At 42.1% G+C, this 21,039-nt stretch overlaps 1 protein-coding gene and 1 long non-coding RNA gene across 10 annotated transcripts in view; one reads left to right on the forward strand and one right to left on the reverse strand.

The window, feature by feature from the left end:
• smoc1 (SPARC related modular calcium binding 1) overlaps positions 1-16,982 on the forward strand; it is a 53,409-nt gene extending 36,427 nt beyond the window's left edge. For 5 of the 8 annotated variants that reach the window (XM_030443780.1, XM_030443776.1, XM_030443782.1 and 2 more), the window contains 5 exons: positions 638-720; positions 3,891-3,996; positions 5,361-5,605; positions 7,018-7,051; positions 13,433-16,982. In XM_030443780.1, coding sequence (XP_030299640.1) covers positions 638-720; positions 3,891-3,996; positions 5,361-5,605; positions 7,018-7,051; positions 13,433-13,472 — 508 coding nt within the window. In that variant the 3' untranslated portion in view covers positions 13,473-16,982. Of the gene's footprint in view, positions 1-637; positions 721-3,890; positions 3,997-5,360; positions 5,606-7,017; positions 7,072-13,432 lie in introns of all 8 variants that reach the window. The other 3 variants (XM_030443779.1, XM_030443777.1, XM_030443778.1) reach the window with 3 other exon arrangements.
• LOC115597657 (uncharacterized) overlaps positions 1-21,039 on the reverse strand; it is a 25,378-nt gene continuing 4,339 nt past the window's right edge. Inside the window, exon 3 of one of the 2 annotated variants that reach the window (XR_003987131.1) lies at positions 1-86. This is a non-coding gene — a long non-coding RNA (uncharacterized LOC115597657). Of the gene's footprint in view, positions 87-13,227; positions 13,322-21,039 lie in introns of those variants that run through there. The other variant, XR_003987130.1, reaches the window with a different exon arrangement.

The following is a 21,039-nucleotide window of genomic DNA, read 5'->3' on the forward strand; positions in this document are numbered from 1 at the left end:
GCCACTCATCCTAATTTCTTTCCTCTGGACAGCAATGTGAAGAGTCATGCATCAGACATCCCATCTTGGATCGGTGGCCCTGCAGACTGTGAAAAAAGAAATGACAACTTGCTTTTACTTTGAAAAGAAAAAGGAAAAAAAAAAAAAAAAAAAAAAAACGGCAAATGAGACACACATGCTCAATTTTCCATCCGATTCGAGAGCCACTGATACAATAGCCAGGAGAAAACGAGTCATGCCACGCATAATGCCGAACAGTTTGTTATGGCTTTGTGCACGTCAAATCATATTTATTTATTATGCGTCGATAAAAAGAAAGGTTAATCTGCCGTTGTTAATTCTTCACAGAGCAGTGGATGCACAGATTAAAGCCAAAGAGCGATAGGTGGTGGTTTTAAATGCATGCAGGCAAACAAAGATAGAAAGATATTGCTCCTGCAACAATAACATCCGAGTTTTCAGCTCCACCTCAGCATTGTTTTGTTGAGTCTTATTTTCTTTGGCTGATGAAATCTGTCATAACTAGACTAATCTGAGACGTGTCATGTTCTTCACAGTTTAAAAAGTTTTCTTCCTTCATCAGCTTCTTCTTATGTCTCCGCCATGCTCCTGCTGTCCTCTCCTCTCTGTGTAACAGGTACCAGACGCCAGAGTGTGACGGCGCTGCACGATCTCGTGTCTCGGACACAGAAGATCCCTTCCAAGGCAGAGACCTGACAGGTTTTTCTTGGATTCAATTCATTATCTTGTGTCAAACTGTATTTTTAACAAATGTGGAGGCTTAAACACTCATTAGCAAAGCAAATTTTGAGTCATTATTTATAGAAGGGCCCAGACAGAAGTAGAAGAAAGCTGGATGCGAGCACTTCTGCAGCTTTTGTAAGAACATGCAAACACTGGACTAGCCTATATCTCTTACTCCAGCCCTGCGCACGCCACTTCCTCGTTTAAGGTATGCTGCGTTCAAGTCGAGTTGTTTTTGAATGCACCATTGAGCACAGTTATTTATTTTAGATGCATGTTCTGAAAAATTACACATTCCAGGCCAATCCCTTTCCATGCAGTTGCTGATTGGACACTCTCTGTCCAGGGGAGGGGTTTATAGACAAGTGAATTAATATTGTAGCTCTGAGACCTGGAGAGTGTGTCGGATTACACTTGTTAGGTCCTGTTCTGACCAAAGGTTCGCGACGAGGCAGGTAGAAACTTGTGCCGGTCCGCTACAATCTAAAAACCTACCTATTTACACCAAGGTGACTAAACGAGACGGTGGATTGTTTTCATAGTTTTCGTTTTTCTAGGTCTTTTTATGGCTTGATGTCATTTTTCAAGTCTTAAAATATCAATGACCACTTCATGCTAACTGAGGGCTTTGATGAAGAATCAACCGAACCACACTTGGTGGTGTTGGATTCCCCCGGCAGCAAACATCAGAGACTCTGCAGCAGAGGTCGTAACCTGGGCTCAGACTCCTCTGCCCTTGTTACTGCTCACTTACTTTTGTTGCCCCTCTGTTTCCCCATCATTTTAGGTTGCATTGTAACTCTTATTTAATTCCCCATCTGGTGAGTTTACAGAGTCAAGCATGACTCCTGACTGTGCAGCAGATGTGTGGCATGTTTTATGGAAGGTGTGAGTGTTGCGGGGTGCGGTGGGCCGGCTGTGGGGGGCTGCTGGGGGTGTTGGAGACCGCAGGGTGCTGAGTGGAGAGATATTTTTATGTACTGTAGAGGGATGTTCTGAACCGCCACAACAAAGCACAACATTTCATGGTTGTCACATCAAGGAGAGGGGAGGAAAAAAAAAGAAAAAAAGAAAAAGCTTGAGAGGGCAGTCTATTAACAGCATGCAGCTACAGGTTCAATCTCACTGGACACAAAGTGGCACAATACCACCACTGTCAGGGGGAAGAGATACTGTGAGAGCCCGTCCCCTGAGAGCCACGGCGGGGATCTGTTCACTTCCAGTTCAGTCAGTTCACGAGCGTCATTTTCATCCAACATTGAGGTACTGTCAATACAACAGCTCTGAAACAGTCTCAGATTTTATTGCAGCGTCCTTAATCGTCTTTACATGCTTAAAGCTTCACCGAGCACATTAACGCGGCGTTAATTTGGCTGCTGCTTATTTCTGTGGACTGTCTGTGCGGAAATGTGAGACACATCCACACGACTGAATGTGAGCAGTACATCAGCGATTCAATATAAGCTACAGCAGACTATTTAAAGGATGAGTTCACCCAAAGATTCGGTCATTGTCTAACTCACCCCTGTGCAAATGGAAAGTCAGGGGAAATTTCGTAGTCCAGAAAACATTTCTGGAGCCTCACAACAGAAAAAAAGTTGCAGATTTCAACTAAAGTAGATGGAGACTTGTTTTAAAAAAATGAAATCAAAACAAAACAAATGTGTAATCCAAGTCTCTGAAGCCCGGAGATCCGAAAGTTATTTGAAAAGTTATATACAACCTTTCTTAAAAGCCAGAATCTTTCGAAATCAAAAGCGTTCGCACACACCCCGTCTGAAGTGGGTGCATGAGCTTCACCACGAGTCGATGGGGTTAAATGACAACTTTTTAAATCAATTTGGAATCTCCAATCTTCCAGTGATTTGGATTGGTCGCGCAATGAGCTGTGTGAAGCCACTATATTTATACTTCAGTTGTAGAAGGAGAATACTGCAATGCTGTTTTGCCATGAAGCTCCAAAAATGTTTTCAGCATGGAGGCAGATAATAGGTAGATAATAACAGAATTTTCATTTTTGGGTGAATTTATCCTTTAAGGCGCTTAAGATAATTATTGTGGAAAGACACTGAAAAGAAAAATATCAGTATTATAAACTGCCACAGGAGAACATTGTGTTATTTTAATTGTTTGAAAGTCAAAAAATTGGCACAAATTTCCCACAATCCTTCATCACTGTAGACCCTCCTCTCTGTGCCTGATAAGACGTGTATTTTTATAGAAATATCTTTTATTAGATGTAGCTCTAATGTGCTTTAAAGTCCTCAGATTTTACGAGATCAAACCCACAGCCCAGAGGTCCTGCACCACACTGCGCCACTGACACCTTGCCACATAGGCAGCATACAGCATAACGATCTGCGCTTCATAACACCCCAATTTAACACTTGGATTAAGGCGCAGCAAGGCAGTGCTTCTCAAAAGCTCGTCGTGTCGTAGGAAATGCTAATTGGATTCACCTGGCGGGGCGGCGGCCCACCTCCCACAGAACTGAGCCGGCACAAAAGGAATGAAAAAGACAAGAACAGAGCGGAGAGTGAGGAGGCCACAACGCTCAGAGGGAGGAGGAGGAGGAGGAGGAGGAGGGAATCGGCTGAGAAAAGCCTGAGCGAAAAAAGAAAGAGTGAGAAGATTAGTTTACTATGCAGCTGCGTTTGAAGTTTCCCCTTTAAGAGACACAATTAGGAGGGAAAAATTTGCACTGGTTTAGCGTGCCATTAAAAACCATAACATCTGGGCAATTAAAGAGAGCTACCCAAGGTGTTCAGAATTGTGTCATAAAAGTTAACAGGTCTGCGCTGCTCAACAAAACTCTCTCATCACCGCACACTTCTGTTCCACCTCTCGCCATGTGCCTCGGCCATGCTTTCCCCTGAGTCTTCACAGAACAGCCTTAATGTAAAATATACTCAGAATGATTCACCGGCCTTTGTAAAAGCAAGCTAGTAAGACACAGACACACCTGGTTCGTCATCGGGCTCTGGACGAGGTTTACATGCTTTTTCTTCTGCGCACCGTTTGCCATCTGTCCCACTGGTTCAGTGATGCTGAGGCTTCAGAGTCGCTTCAGCTCCACTGCACCGTAAAGACTGAAATCAGTTGTGGAAGGTAATTTTGGTGTATTTGTGTCCTTTGATTTATGCCAGGCTGCCCAGAGGGGAAGAAAGTGGAATTCATTACAAGCTTGTTAGATGCCCTCACCACAGACATGGTGCAAGCCATAAACTCACCAGCCCCCTCTGGTGGCGGGAGGTAAGTAGTGTCACGCACGCACAGGGAAGACTGTTGCAATGTAACTAAGTACATTTAATGAAGTACTTGAACCTTACTTGAGTATTTTCATATTTCTGCTACTTTATACTTCCTCTGCACTACATTTTAGGTGGCAAATACTTTACTTCTCACTCATTTATTTGATAATGTTACTAGTTTTGCATGCAAATCCAGAAAATCCAGTCAGATTGCTGCAGGGTCTCTGTAGATTTGAGACACTAACACATCTTTTCTCCTCATTCCAGCCTCCCTCTCTGTCTGTTTCTGTCTTGCTACGCCCACTGTGCGTGTTATGCGCTGATAGGTTGAAATCAGTCTGATGTTGGGAAGGCAGCGTGCAATGGCGATCGATTATTCCCCTCAAATGCATTAAAACTAAAATGTGAGGGGTAGAAAGAGATGAGGAGAAAGTAAAAAGTTGTAAGAAAAATAAATACTCAAGTACAAATACCTGCAAAATCTACAAGTGTTTTTACTTTGTTACCTCTCACCGATGTTAATGTGAAGATATAATTGTACATTTATTGGCAGAAAATTTCTTTTGATATTTAAATACATTTAATATCAATTATTTTGTATTTATTTTACCTTAATTTAACCAGGGAAGAGTCTAATTGACATTAAAGCTATCTTTGTTTTGAGAGAGAGTCTTGGCTAAGACAGGCAGAAGTACTTTGAGACTTCTACTCAATTACCGTTTGTGTGTGTGACTCTCACTTGTACCTAGATAATAATTTAACACAAAACTCTTACTGAAGTGTTTGGGTACTCCTTACAAACACTGGTTGTACCTGAGCAGGATAACTCCCGTATAAATCTTTATTTGAGAAAAACCAGAAGAGGTGGAAGTTTTCCATAATCTTTCCCTCTGGTTTTATAAATTAAAGGCTAATATTTTGTCTCTGACAATAGACAGATCTTGGCACAGACACTGACGGGACTTAAAGGTATTTGGATTAAAGCTTTCCATGCCGTCCTGAAAAGATGATTCCACTCTTCAAAGTTAAGCAGAAAATTGATTTAAATTGCTTTATTGCATGCTAAGCTGTAATAATATATAATGTCAGTTTCTGACATAAAACAAGACCGCCTCAACTATCCAGATGTACATCCTCTCCTGCACAGGATGCTTTCTGATTTCATTTTATATAATATCAACAAATGGATCGATCTTTCCTGAGTGTGAAATTATGAGATTATGTGTCAGAAGGTGGTGTTTTCTAACTATTGTTTGTCAGCTAATGTAAAACATAAATGACTAATGCTGTAAAGGTAAATAAAATGACAATTCGTTTTGGTTTTGAAACATCCCTGCTGTCACTCTCATGTGTTCCTCTGTCCAGGTTTGTTGAGCCTGATCCCAGTCACACTCTGGAGGAGAGGGTGGTGCACTGGTACTTCGCCCAGCTGGATAACAACGGCAGCCACGACATCAACAAGAAGGAGCTCAAGCCGTTTAAGAGGTACCTGAAGAAGAAAGCCAAACCCAAGAAATGCGCCCGCAAGTTCACCGACTACTGCGACCTGAATAAGGACAGGGCCATCTCCCTGCTGGAGCTGAAAGGCTGCCTGGGCGTCAGCAAGGAGGGTAAGAGAAGGAGGAAACGGGATGGTTGGGAGTGGGAGTGGGTCGGCAGGGTCGCTGAGGAGGGTCATGACCCTGGTGTGAACCTCAGGCCAGCTGGAAAAAATCTGCATACTTCAGTTAGAGATGCTTTTCGGCATGCAGAACTCATCTTCTCCAGTTGAACAGCTACTTTGACAGAAATAAAACAAACTGAATCTCAGGCTCAGATTGAGGATTGATTAGAATGACGCCTTGTTTCCACAGAGCTTTGTGTGAATATGTGAGTCAACCCAAAGTAAATTCTTTCCAACTGGAGCGTGTCTTGCCTCCAATGTGTTTCTGAAAGTCCTTCTTTACGTTTAACTTTTATTTGGTCTAGAATATATGGAGAACTAAAAACTGCCACATAAAAAAGAAAGAAAGAAATAGCTTATAAAAATGAAATTCTACATCAATAAATGCACCAAAAATTATATTAAAAGTAAATGTAGGCCTTTAATTCATAAAATGTGACATAATTGTCATTTTCGTTTTTTTTCATCCTTGTAATTCTCATTTTTGTATTCCTATCTCTTCGTAATTTGTTAAATAATGAATAAATAAATCTGTTTAAAAATGAATAAATTAGTGAACACATTTGTTAAGAAAAAAGGAAATGGGAAAATAAATAAATAGGGCAAATAAAACAAAGGTAGTAAATACAGACACAACCCAAAAGATGTATGTAAGAGTTTATAAATTAATGCATACATAAATCTATTTGTAGTGTTAATGAAGAGTTATTATTTACTCGACCATATGGATTGTGTGCTACAGGAAATTAGCTTTAATTGATTACATTGCAATATCATTGCAACGGAAACAACAGAACAATGGGAAATTAGCTTCTCTCCCATATCAATGTCCCATAATTACAGATTTTAGTAATATATTAAGGTTCGAATAGAGACATAGAACAATTTCCATTTATTTCCATTTTGATTTTCACTAATTCAGTCATCATGCCATAGATTCAAAGAGTCGAGTCAGTCTGGTGTTGAGAGGAAGGGATGAAGTCACTGTGCTGCATGTGACAAACAGATGTGCTGGCAGTCAAAACGAGGTGCACGGCTCCACTTTACACCCACTGATGAATATTTAGACGAGACAAATGTATTAGTGGATCGCAGACGCTGTCTGGGCTGGAAAAGCTGAAACTACTCATCATGAGTGTGCAGACGGGTCCTAATAGAGGTTATTAGCAACTGTCAGAGGCTGCCAGCTACAGTCCTGATGTCATACAGCAGAGAGAAGAAGAAGAAATGATGAAATGAGGTTTTCGGTCAAAGTAATTTGTGACAAATTATGATGTTATTTTTGGCAGGCGGCTAGACTGATGCAGCAAAACATCAACTTCTATCAAGTTTAATCCTTTTTTTTTCTCTCTTTTGCAGGCAGTTCAACGACAAGTGGCAGCCAAGGGACAAGGCAAGGGACAAAATTGTTCAGTAAGGCAAACTAATCTGCTTTCACTAACTCTGGCTGCCTCCGGCTTTGAGTGCTGTAGTCGGCTTAAGGTGTAACCCATTAACATGCGCATTGGTAAGAGGAGCTACGTGATGTGTTTTGATTTGATTTAGCCGTGCATCTTTACAGAGTTGCAGGTATGTGTGCTGTGTGATTGTGTGTGCTGGTATTTCAGAGAGTGACATCTTATGCCATGTTTTGACGACAAACATAGAAGTACACATTTTTGTTTTTTATTGTGATTCACAGGTCAACTCTTATCGTTGCAACTCACAATTATTCTCCTTTCATTCTTTAATCTATTTAGTTTTAGAGGACAGAGGCATTATGTTGTCAGGACGCTATATCTCAAATATGCCTTTTCGGGAATTTCTTCAAATTTGGTTCAAATGTTCACTTGAACTCAAAGATGAACTGATTAGATTTTGGTGGCCAGAGGTCAAGGTCACTGTGACCTCACAAAACATATTTTTGGGCATTACTCAAGAATTCATTCAATAATGTAGAAAGAATCAGAACGACAACTTGAATGGTGCACGGAGGCATACAATACAAACCGCAAGTGTGATGGGTCATCTTAAAATGTCTTGTTTTACCTGACTATTAGTCCAGAACCTGAAAATGTTCAGTTTACAGTGATATGTGACGAAAACCAGCAAATCCTCTCATTTGAAAACCAGGAATCAGAGAATGACTTGCTTTTTTTGCTTGAAAAATTCCTGAAAAGTTTAATCAACTGCAGACTAACTTTCTGTCAGTCAGAAACTGAGCTCTTGACCTTTTTAAAATCTTTTGGCCTCTTTTGGCTGAAAAGTCTGAAACCAACAAATGTTGCAAAGGACCTGACCTCCCTTCTTTACTGATTTACTTTCGATCTGTTGGGATTCCCCCCGTTGAGCGATTAGTGGTCCCGCCGGTGCTGTTGACTCTGGCCACTGGGCCCGGTTCAGCGCCACATAGCACTGAGGTCATGTGTTTACCCTGGCACTGCCCCGCCGCGCCTGGAGAACAGTGGCTCAGAGCGGGCATAACGTCAGGCCTCTCGGACCCTGGGCACGGCTGCCAGGATAAACAGCCCCGGTGGTGGAAGAGCGGCGAAGGAGGCTCGGTCAGTTGTTTTTCGTTGTGGTCACTGAATCTCTCACCTTCATGCTTAAGAGCTGGAGGTAAATGGCCTGACAGTTTTATATGGCTTCTTATGCTGCCACTCAGGCACCCAGAGCTGGTGATGATTGTTGAGAGACTGAGATATTTAAAGAGAAAGAGACAGAGAGAGCCCGCATGAAAGAACATATGGCAGCACTCTGCCTTGACTAAGATAGACGGCCATTGTGTTCAGGTATGCCTAGCTGATCCTCAATGGCCTGGATCCCTTTAAGTCAAGCTGCCTCTGCCAGACATTAAATCTTATCATGCTCTGTCGCAGCTTTGGATAGTCGCCGGAGTGTTGTTGGACATATTTACAGTTTACAGTACGTGCTTTTTTTTGGGGGGCGGGGGGGGGGGGGGGGATTGCGAGCATGTGGGGCCGAGTGGAGCACATCTGCACGGGGCTTCTCGCTCTGACACGCTGACAACAGCGAAGAAAAAACATCTGAATACCTTGTGTTAGTTTTGAAGCGCTGGAGAGGGTGGCACCCATCGTCTGAAGAGACTGGAAAGCTCATTATAGATGAGATATGAAACAGAAGCCCGGGGCAGCGGTTGTCTCTGGAAACCCTTTCTCACAGTCTGGTAACTGATGAGCAGCCGGTCTGGTAGCTGAGATATTCCCAAGATCGTGGCTCATTTTCTGTAACGAACAAAACACCAAAAGTCTTTCGTTGTCAAACTTGTTGCAAAGAGCTTCGGCGGCGGGGCCCTCGATGTTCTTTTCGGGAATAAACACGCTTTTGTGTAAGTACAAACACATGCAGGTGTGCACGTATGAATGCCTGCACGCAATCAAAACACACAAGCGCACACACAGTTAGAATATAATTGATGAACTGTGGTGAGTGCTTACAGAGGTTTTGGTTTGCAGGATGCATCGGCTGCAGCGTGAGGAGGTGTGTACAACATACAGTTCATCCTGCAACGCATTACAGTCATGCATACATGGCTTCACACATGGCCAGGGACTAAATGTGGACTAAATTTATTTAGAGGTTAAATTATGGAAGGTAATGGACCACTTACTGTTGGAGCCACTGGATGTGTTTGTTGGTGGATTTCTGTCAAACTCAGACATTAGTTTTCAGTCAGTAGGCAGTGCATCGTCCATCTCTGATGGCTGACAGTGATTTAAAAGAGAGAATGCAAAGGTACTGTGTCCCCTCATAAGGCATGAGTTGATAGCGAGATTATTTTCTTATCAAAACAGCCCAGTTAAGCAAACCGACGACGCCTGGTTACATTGCTGGCAGCGGCATTTCTTCAAATTTAGCCGATGTTATTTGCTTCTTCTTATCTTTGCCCTCTCGGTTAAGCTAGTAACTTTGTTTTAAGTCGCTGATGCTGAACACAACAAAAAATCTGTTGCAGCTTCTTCCGGCATTCAGGTGCACAGTGCTTCCAGTAAGTCCCCAGTTTAAAGGTGGTATGAGGAGCTTTTAAAGCCAACCTATCGTGTGATCTGGTCACTGACTTTGAACTAAACCAAGTCTCCTAGATAACTCTGCAAGGTAGAAAGCAACACAGGCATGCTGATGCCTTTCTTTGAGAAGTCAGGGGTGAAAGTCTAATCTTTCCGATATTTCCCAGCGGTAATGAATCGAAGAGTGCTGCGGCGAAGGGCGTCCAGTGGTTTACGGGTAGTTACAGCAGCATGAGCCCGCAAGATAACGACATGCTCTATAAAGATTATGAGGAGAAACTAAAGTTTTGAAGGACAGTGGGGAGAGGGAATACCGTAGGCAACACAAAGAACGACTTCAGCTCTGCTCATATAAAATCATCATTTCTCTGCACTAAAGAGTAGGTGTTTTACTGATGGTTTGTACTAATTATAATCCCATGAATTATATAAATTTATGATCATATAAAATTCAATCTGGTGTCATGAAATACCAACGACTAAGAGGGAATATGAGTAACGTTACCACCTCATTGCTGAAGTTATTTAGGGGCTGATTTCACCTGCGAAAGGCCGTTTTAAATATCCTGCAGGTGAAGCTCGTGTTGACAAAAGGAGTCATACGTTACGTGTCCCGTCTGCTGTTTTATGTCAAACCCCTCTCTTCCTTTCTCGTCTCCTTCCCCGCTCTCTCGTCTCTTCTTCTCCTGTTTGTCCTGGCTGTGTCCGTCATTAGGCGGGAATGAAAGGAGGGCATTATGAGGCAGGCCTGGCACCGAGGACGCAGGACCATTAGAGAGCCCAGAGCCCCGTCCTCCTAGAGCCAACAGCAATTACTCCGCACCACTAGTGTTTTAATTACTGTGACATCAGCTCGACACACCGGAGTGCGGAGCTAAAGGGTTACAGAGGTCGAAGGGGACTGTGACAGTTAGGCATTATTTACTAGCATTTCTCTGGGGATGCTACAAAAATCCCAATTTCATTGGCTGACAGTAAACTCAAACCTGAGTCCTCCATGTACAGGTATACCATGATTCCCAGCTCTTGAGCCAAGTGTCTTTATTGGCCGGTCCCAGGTGAGGCGAGGGCGATTCACCGCTAGACAGGATCTGCTTTCAGTTCTTTATCACAAGTGGGGCCAAGGTGTCCAGGGAGAGGCCGGGGAGCTTTGTGTTGTTAATGGCACAGACAGTGTCCTCTGTGACTGGGAGGAGAGGAGGGAGAGGACCATTCGCTGCTCTGGAGCCTTGTAATTGCAAAGTCGATTCATCAGCGCTACTGTAGCTCAGCTCCTTACAACAGAGACATTTTATCTGAGCTGAAGAGAGGAACGACATGACTTCACCGGGAAGAGATACCAGGAAATACTGTGGAACGGCATAGTTGAACAGTTAGAGCATGATGCTAATAATGCCAAAAAAGGTTTATGACTCTGAATGTACAAAATACCGCAGTTCTTGTTATTCCCCCATCTTGCTTGAAAGGTAACCTAAAGTTTAACTCCATAAATTTTACACTTTAAAGTGTGTTTACAGGTCCTGCAGAGTACTTCTGCATATGTAAGGGTTAGTATGAAGGCTTTCGTGGCTCCAGAGGACGCTGCATGAAACAGACGAGGTTGATGTCTCCTTGATGTGGCCAAAATGTACATCTTAAAATGTCAAAATCAAGCTTATACTGAGCACATTCATGCTCCTCAGAGGATGAACCCTTAAATTCTCCTGTCATATTTTCTAATTTTTGCACAAAATGTCAAACACAATCAAAAATTCTTAAAGTGTCCCCATGGATATCCATGTCTAAAGTCAATATATGTATTATATTAATCAAGCATGTTACATTTTGGGCAAAGAAGAGTTGAGTTGATCAAATGAAAGCTCCTGATCAGGTTTATCTTCTGCTAAAAGAGCTAAAAAAGCTCCTTGACTTCCTTAAACTGCAAAAAAACAGTAGACACCTTAATCCAACTAGTCATTGTAGAAATAGGTGGCCATAATGTTTTACTCCATGCACTTAAAATATAGGTGATCGCATCCACCAGAGGACTCTAGGCTCGTATGGAAGGTAACCAGTGATTTATGGAGAGCCGGAGGGATTGTGATGCTTTAAGGTTTGAGCAGAAGACTCGATCCGACTCTGTGTGATTTGTGTAGTGAAATCAGCTGGACTTCTATTTCATGGCTGACATAACCAGGTCTGACAGAGAGTGCACCTGCAAACCCCCCCCACCCCTACGCACAAACACACACACACACACACACAACCTCATGTTGGCCAGCAGAGAGTCTAGACACACACGTATTGCATGTGCACATTCCTAAAGCAAACACACACAACATGCAGTTTGATGGAAAGACGTGCACACACAAACACACACACACGCAACCCCATTTCTGAACACGCAAACACACAATTACAAACGGGTGTGTACAAACATACACACACAGCCAGAGCTCTCACAGGGCTCGGAGGGGGGGGGACCTCTGCTCCCCTCTGACAGCCATCTGCAAGCAATCTACGCTCTTTACCCATCTCCTTCTCTCCCAGGCCTCTTCGTCTTTCTTTCTCTCTCTCTGCCTTCCACACTCACTCATCTGAGCTGTGCATCTCCTCGTGCAGCACACCGACTGTCCCATGCAGATTGCAGATATGCGACACAGCACACAGCTTAAAGAGACCTGTTGAGTTATAGCTTGGTTGTCATCAGCGTACGTGATGGTGCGTTTGGGTGTTTGGTGGGATACAGCTGCTTAGTAGTCAGTCTTTGGTTAGTAACCGTTGACGTCATTGTTTCTCTACTGTATAAGTGCTTTTGGTAAGACAGAAGGTAAAGAAAAAGTGGAAAACATCTCAGACAAAAGCCCGATCCCAAATCCCCCGCTCGCTCCTACCACTTAGCCCAACTCCTTCATCTTGTGCGTTCCCATTTAGGGGTAGGGTGTCCTGATTCCTGCTGGGACAGATGGAGAGGTTGGCTTGTTAGGGCCACGTGGCCGTCCAAAAGGAGGTTTTCAGAGGAAAACTTCAAACTGAGCGTTATCAGAATTCTGTCTTGGTAGATATATAGCTAGCTAATGTTACATTGTTTTGCTGATTTGTGCATGACGGTCTCAAATTCTGACTCAGGAGTAATCACAACAGCAAAAGACTGCATATTAGAAAAGGCCTGTTGGTGTCTATTTACATAAGTGCCATCAACTACTAATGATGGCATGAGTGTCTTGATGGATTGTCCCATTTGATAAGAGGAGATTTCAACAACTACCCTCTTGGAGCAAAAGGGGCAAGGGGGCACATACAAACGAGGGGTAGGGTTCATATTCGGAAATGGGATTGAGCCAGCATGTTGTTTGAAATGGATTTGTTAAAATACTAATGGACAATGGACAAAGAAACTCTTTCCAGTGTGTTCAAACGCAGCTTTTTAGCCAAGGTTCAGGCAACATGAGGACACAACACTCAGCCTTCATCACCACTAGTTCTCTGACGTCGGTGTGGTCTGTCCGGGCCCTTAGAGGAATAAGAAATAATATTTTAAATAAGTATTCAATTCGATTTATTCTTTAGATGTTACATACATTATTTTTGTGTGCGTGAGTCCGTCTGAATGAGCTTCCGCCCGTTGAGCGATGTCATTGTCTTGTTACGCAGCAGCTATGAGGGAGCACATCTGCCTGCAGGATACCAAAACAGATGGGTGAATGCATTTTCTTTTGTTCTCCTTCCCTCCATCTCTCTCTCTCTCTCTTTTTCTCCCTCTCTTGTGCCTTTCTTTCTGTTCCCAGTAGGTCGTCTGGTGTGAGAAGAGAAGGATCTAGAAGCTGAGACGAGAGCAGAGGGCACAGAGGGAAGGCATCTGTACGCTTGCTGACAGGAAAGAGAAAGGTGGAGCAGAAAAATTAAAGAAGTTCCTGACGTTCAAAAAAAAAGATGAACAGAAAAAAACAAGAAAAGAAAAAACGAAGCGGCGCCAAAATATTTGCACTTTCTTCTCCCTATGTTTGACATTTGTATCTGTTTGTACGTGTTTCTTTTTTGTTTGTTTTTTTCTCTTGAAGTGACTGAAAAGGTCTAGGTAAGGATGAGAATATATTTGTAAAATGACTTCACCACTGGAAGACGTGTATGTTATGACATTTCCTCTCGTGTTTAAGTCTGCTGTTGTGATTCGTTCTGTCCTCACATAACAGGAACAGGCACTAAAAACACATTTTGTGGCTATGAAATTCATTTTACATTCCCCTTGTTACATATAGCAACTCACAGGGCAGCAGTAACTCACTAAAGACGAGTTCACGGTGGATGATATCCGGCCCAAACGTTGCTCAGTAAAGACAAAACTCCATAAGGAAGAGCCACAGCAATGTAGGCCAATTCAAACGAATGTCGTGTGTGTGCATGCTGTATTAAGGTAAAGGCATGTATTAGAATTAACTGTGACCATGAAGTCTGATTTATCAGCACAGAATTAGCTGTATGAATCCCCTTGCACTGTACAGAACTTTCTAAAGACATTAACATATTGGGTTAGGAATCAAATCTTTGTGAGCAATGTGTTGTCTGGTTTTTGTTCGGATCATACCAGTGTTGGGAAAGCTAGCTGTAAAATAAGTCATTACTTGCTTGTTTGCCAACCAATGTAATGGACCCTAACCCTAACCGTCATATTCTAGTTTGTAGTTTTCTCAGATATCAGCATGTTGTCTGCACAAGTTGCCTTAAGGCTTCCATTATTTTTCAGCTTTTAAATAAGCTTGTGCTAACAAAAAAAATTACATTATAGTTACAAAAAAAAAAAAAGGTTACACAAGTTCTTTTGAAGTCATGCATTCTTCCCCCAAATACTGGCACAGTACTTACGGTAAACTAACGCAGCTTAACACTGTAGCACCGAGCAGGTAAAACATGTCTAAATGCATGTGGCGAGTATGAACATATTAGAGCTACATTAATCAGCTTTTGACCACTAGAGAGCAGAGACATGCAACTCTGAGCTGTGGCTACATGTTAGCATCCTGCCTCCAGACAGATGTGGCCAACACAGAGCAACATTATCATCCAAGTCCAATATTTACACTTTTTGTAGCTTTAGTTTTGGTCTCCACCATCTTCTACGGGACATATCCGGTTCATTAGCAGCTAAATGCAATGCTTTGTGCACCAGTTACCTAATAACTTTCTCTGTCTGTTGTTTGGTGCTGAGTAGGTAGCATATAGCCTGGTAACAGCGCTGAGACGGTACTACATAGTGAAAGTTCCCTGAAAACAGTGACTTTGTAAGATATGGCTAGAGTTTTAGCTTAATGAGCTAATAGCGCTACTTAGCTCCACGGCTAACTGAGCTACTTTCTAACAGAAGCTAGTCGCCACAGCTGAAGATACCTACAGCAAAGAGTAGGAAGTCCTGTGTAGTTAGCAGCAGTAAGCGGTTACAGTTTTGGAGCTTCCTTCTGAGTTCTGGACATTTTTATACAAATTACACCTTTAAAAGAAACTAAAACAGCTGCAGAATGGGTGATAAATCTGAGGGTTTGTCTGTGGCATTGATACACCGTGTAAGAAGTATTGATTAATGCAGCTTTAAGTTCATCCACAATGAAGGCAATTAGTTTACACATATCTTGTGTCACCGTTTTTTTTTTTTTTTTTTTTACGTGTAGTTGTATGTAAGTCAGTGTGCCTAGGAATATTACTCTACTAAGTTAATGTTAGTATTCATTTTGTACACAGTCAAACCTGAAAAACAGTTAAAGAGTTCGGTTATCTTAATGTTGAACTCCACACGTTTTCTGAATATTTTTTGTGTGTTTGGTGACCGGGTTCATCGAAGGCTCCTGGCTTCGTTAACAAATGACAACATCTGCAAACCTCTGACAAAGACCCCCTGGTGGGGATTTTATTTTTCCAAAACAGATTCCAGTCCAGAGAGTTTTTTTTTTAAATATTTTTTAAGTGGTACCAGGAAAAAAAAAGGTGGCACAGATGACTAAACCTGACCAGTAAATGGAGTAAGATGTTTACATGGCTCGGCATCCCGCTAACATCGGCTCATTTCAGCTGTCACATTCACGTTTATCCCACTTATTGTAAACACCATGTGGCATTTACAAATGCTTGTTCCTAAAATAAATATTTGAGTCACCCCAGTAATATCCGAGTACATTTTGTGTATGCAAACACATTCATTGTCCATCCTCCAACAGTTGATGTCAGGCCTGCTCTGTGAGACACTTACCAACACACGTACGTGGAGCGTTGCCACCTTATGTAAGACAATGCAGTAAGTCTTTTACAAATATCCCCCAGAGCCTCGATTAATAGGAAAATGATTGAGCAGGGAGGGGGAAAAACATGAGAAACAGAAGTTTTGGAATGTAAAAAATAAAATTGCCTCCTCACATTTGGGAACAATTGAGTTTCAGAATTGGAGAATTATGAGTTTGCTATAGTTTGTATGTTTGTGTATTTTTTTTTTTTCTATTCAAGTCGTGTTTTTCCAAGAGTAGCTGCAACGTGAGACAAAAAAGGCTCCTATTGTAAATATGTACAATAACCTTTATTTGTTTGTTTGTTGTACTAGGTTTCATTGTGGGGCTTGTGGGTGTTCACTTACTTCTCCGTCATTCTGGCTTATTGTAAAAAAAAATATATATACTGTATACATTTCACTGTTTACATTGTGTCAAACATTAGGCTGTTACAGTAGCTAATTCACAACATTGAAATGCTTAGACCAGACTGGATGTTATCAGCTCTGAGCGCTGTTTATTTTATCTGCGGTGGGGTTATTTGACTATTTCAGCTCGTGTTTTACGATCCCTGCCATCATCGCTATACACGGTCAGGAATGTCTACAGTATGTGGTACTTAATCCACCACAATCACAGGTCCAGTCAGGTCTAATTTGAACTGGACAGTTGTGCCAAGAAAGAGAAAAGAAACTCCCGAGTGCCTGCTCCGGTCCAGGTTTGAACACTGGGCTTGTGTGTCTGCTGAAGTGCTTCCAGACACTGCACACTAGAGAGATCTAAAACAACCTAACAGGCTGGTAATCACTGCTAATCACGATGGGGGACGTCTAGTGGAGGCGGCTTACAGATGACTGTCAGTCCGACAGGGAGAGAGCCCAGATTGTCTTTCTGCGTCTCCGGCCACTTTTCCACTGCAGAGCCACAGCAGGCTTGTCAAGACCGTGTCAAAGTGTTTTCGACAATATTTCTTATTCGTAGCTGAAGAAATTAGATCTGCTGGAAAGCAGAACACTGTTGTCTTTGGGTGAAATTGGTCGATGTAAATTATGAGGCTAAGCAATAAAAAAACGAAAATGCTTCTCCACTTCAGTCTTGGCCTTATTTCTTCAGCTATTTGAGCCTGCGTCACAATACGAACGCACAAGACTTTACAAAAGAATGGAACAAAAAGAGGAATAAAAAAAAAAAAGAAGCTGTTTTTAAACTCAAACACTGAATTGCATCTTGGCACACAGCAGAAGCTCACACCTGTGTTGTGTTATTTCCCTCCTGAGCTGTAACATAAATTTAAGGGAGACATTTTATGCTCATTTCAAGGTTTGGGTAACTATGAGAACAGGTTTACATACTTTAGTGCTCAAAAAGTGTTTTTTTCTGCAGCAATGTATTCTCCCTCTGTTCAAAACACTGTGTCTCTTTTAAGGCACCATCTCCTCTGATTGGTCAGCTCACACACGTCTGAGCCAGCACCAGCAACAACAGGGCAGCTGTGCTGAAAATCGATTCTAACATGCCAAAGTAGCCGCAAGGCATAAATTATGCTAATGTATGACATTGTGACGTAGTGCGATTTATGAAGTCAAGGAATTACAATAAAAGCGTTGACGAGGTGTTTCAGGAACCGTGTTTTCTGTGGGAGAGAAGAACTTCTGCCAGTGCGACTTTGACCTTTTTAAGTTTCAAGACCTTTTACATGAACAAGAACATATAAAGACAATAAAAAGCACAATAGGTCTCCATTAAAGCTGCCATAAAGAGGAAAAGGTCTGTGGTTGCTCTACATTCAGAAAAACTGATAACACCTCCATGTTGTAGTGACTGAGGCGCAACACCATCGGGAGCTGATTTTAGCTGCCAGAGCATCAAATCATCAGATAAAGCCATTATGTATCTCTTGAACAGGCATATGAAGATGATACTACAAGTGTATGAGTATTTTTAGAAGCTTTGAAACTATGAAATATGTGTTTTTCTTAGATGCACTTGTGATACAATCGCGCCAGAAAACAACAACAAAATCGACCATAATTTAAAACTGATTTTGATTCGGTTTTCTGCTGGGTTTAAGACCACTCTTCTGCAATGGAAAGCATTTAGAGCTGTAACAGAGGCTCTCTGAGGGCGAGAGAAGGAGATCAGTACTGACCCCTAATGGTGAAGATTGTTCACTGCAGGTCTGCAAACTCACTCTGAACCCTGTGTGGGTTTACACACACTACATGGAATCATCCAAACTAGTAATTTCATGAACTGACATTAATCGTTAGAAAGGAGGACTAAAAAAAAAAACAAAAAAACATTACAAATGACTAAATATGGACTCTCTGGTTGCTATAAATAAGTAGTTAATGGTCCCCCCCTTGTTTGAATGTTCAGACTTACGACAGAGACACACAGCTGTTGATTTGTGTGTGCGGAGTGAGATGCTCTGATTTAGTGATGCGACTTCAAAGGTGCGGATGTTGTCAGTGCAAGATGGGAGGAGGAGGTCGCTGGTGATTGGGGGGGGCGGAGGTAGTTTTTGGGAAATTGAGGGGGGGAGAGAGGGTTGTATCACAGATGAAATTGGAGCCAAGAGGCAGCTGCAGTACATCTGTCTTGTACTGACACATGTGGCATTTGACTTCCAGTGTCGAGTTCAAAAGAGTTTTATAATGACGCAGCTGCTTCGAGATGTATGTGCATGTGTGCGTGTGTGTGTTTGTGTGTGTGTGTGTGTGTGTGTCTGTGTGTGTGTGCACACGTTTTCTCCTTTGTTGAAGTTGGGGGTGGAGGTGAGGTGGGTTGGTGAAGGGGTTTCATAGGTGAGGAGTGGAATTTTGAAGTTTTTGAAAGTGACCTGTGGGCAATACAGGTGCTGCATGTCGTGGTTTAGAGACGTTTATAACCAGTGTTTTCTATCAATGTGTGATATCTTAAAGGGTCAATAGTCCCATTTAATTGAATCCAATCAAATCCATTATCGGGTTTGGTAGCCTCGCATTACTCTAAATTTTAAACCTCTCATAACTGCTTAACCACAGATCAAGGTTACCAGATCTAGGATCAGCATTACATTTTACTCAGATACCAGCAGAGGTGGAAAAAAAGACTGTGGTAAAACAAGAACTGATTCAAATTCTTTACTTGATTAAAAGTGAAAAAAAAAAGTACAGGCTCTGAAATTCACTCAAAGTATAAAAGCAAAAATTATCTCTCGGAAGGACATTTCTTAAACTTAAAGGTACAATCAGCAGGATTTCTCCCAGCTGGTCGTGAACACCAAGATAGTCGATTGTTGAGTCTCATTCCCAGGACAGCAAATATCCATATTTTGGGTTGGTAAAGCATCTCGAGCAGCGACAAAGTGAGAAAATAAGAAAATCCAGGCAGAGGGCTGCAGACACGAGATACTAACACGCCTTTTCTCCCTGTTTCAGTCTCCCTCTGTGTCTGTTTCCATCTCGTTAAATCTGCCGTGCTTAATATGCACCGACATGATGTCGGGAAGGAGGCGTGGAATGACCTGAAATATTCCCCTCAAATGCAATAAAACTAAAAGAATAACTTCTGGATACCAGCTACCTGAATAATTGTTCTCATCAAGATCCTTACATTATTCTCTGAGAAATTAAAGAGAACTCTTCTGCTCTCCCAACGTTAAGAAAGTGAGAGAAATTTCTGTGGAAATCCGTTCAATATTTCTTGTATAATCCTGCCGACAAACCAACCCACCAACCAACCAACCAATCAAATCACACAGACACAGGTGAAAACATAACAAGGTCATGACTAAGATTATGCTGATTCAGCATGTCTAGATCCAGTCTCTCATTCAGTAAAAGTCTAAATTAACCACATGGAGAATCATGAGTCATCTGTGCACGTAGGAATTAGCCAAAACGACAACCAATTATTTGAAATTTGCCACATGTTATGCCAATTATGAGGGTTTTTTTTTTTTGTTTTGGGTGCATTGAAACACTTAGAAACAGATCTTGAACACCATTACAGATAATTAGAGAGGGCCATTAGCTTGTGCGATAACTAAACATTAGCGGTCGGAGGGGGAGGACTGTGCACACTGCGCACCATTTGTGCCTGATGCCCAGCACCTGCGAAGCAGCCTGAACACAGGGTCAGGGGGTCGCCTGCCAGGAGGCCAGAGCTCCGGGGTCAGAGGTCATGCTCCAGACAGGCGTATCCACACACTGATTGAGAACTCCCCTGCAGGAACAGAGCTTGCAGGTGGACGACGCATTTTACCCCCCGATGCTAACTGTTCTTTACGCTCTTCTTTTTTGCTCGTAACATGACATAGTTCTGTGACATCAGGCTGGTTTTGTCGGTAGATTTCTATTGTAAACAAAGAATTAAAAGTAAACCGCATGACGCAAGTACATTCAGGACTAAATCATAGTTTGCTTTCAGTGAATTTAGAGAAAGTCAGCTGTCAAGAAGTGGAAGTAAAACTGGGTGTTTTTTTGGATTTTTGTTGGACTGCAGAATGATTGAAAGATTGGAGATATTTAATGCTTGAAAAAGATCGGCAGTTTGGTAATTCCAAACTTAAGAAATTAAGATCTGAAAAACTGGCTGTTTTCAAAGTATAAAATTTTATGGAAGAACTTTGTTTTTTTTTCTCGAATAAGAGCCAGAGCAAATTATCTGCTTTTCATCACCTCCTGGCCTCAGGGGCCACTTAATATTCTTTGTAGATGTTTCACTCATGCACAAATGATGTGGTTTGTGGTGACGCTGGGGAATGTTTCGGCACTCTCACATTATGATTACGCTCATCTTTCTTCTCCATAATTTTATTTATTTGGCTAGAACAAGTCGGCAGTGAAAAAGCAGTTGCTGCCCATTTGGATTTGCTCAAGTGGCAAGTTTGTGTGTGTGTGTGTGTGTGTGTGTGTGTGTGTGTGTGTGTGTGTGTACTGTAGAAGAAAAAAAATTATCTTTCAGGTCCAGTTCTGTGGCTGGCTCAGGTGAGTTTTATATTCACTGACCAGAGGAGACAGATATTCACTACAGGGATGCAGAGTTCTCTCTGACCGGGGTGACTTTCTGGTCAGTATTATGCAGGTAACGAGAACAATACATACATATACATATACACAGACACACATACATACACATACGCACACACACACACACAC

The sequence above is a fragment of the Sparus aurata genome, chromosome 16 (assembly GCF_900880675.1).
Source record: "Sparus aurata chromosome 16, fSpaAur1.1, whole genome shotgun sequence".
Taxonomy (NCBI): Eukaryota; Metazoa; Chordata; class Actinopteri; order Spariformes; family Sparidae; genus Sparus; species Sparus aurata.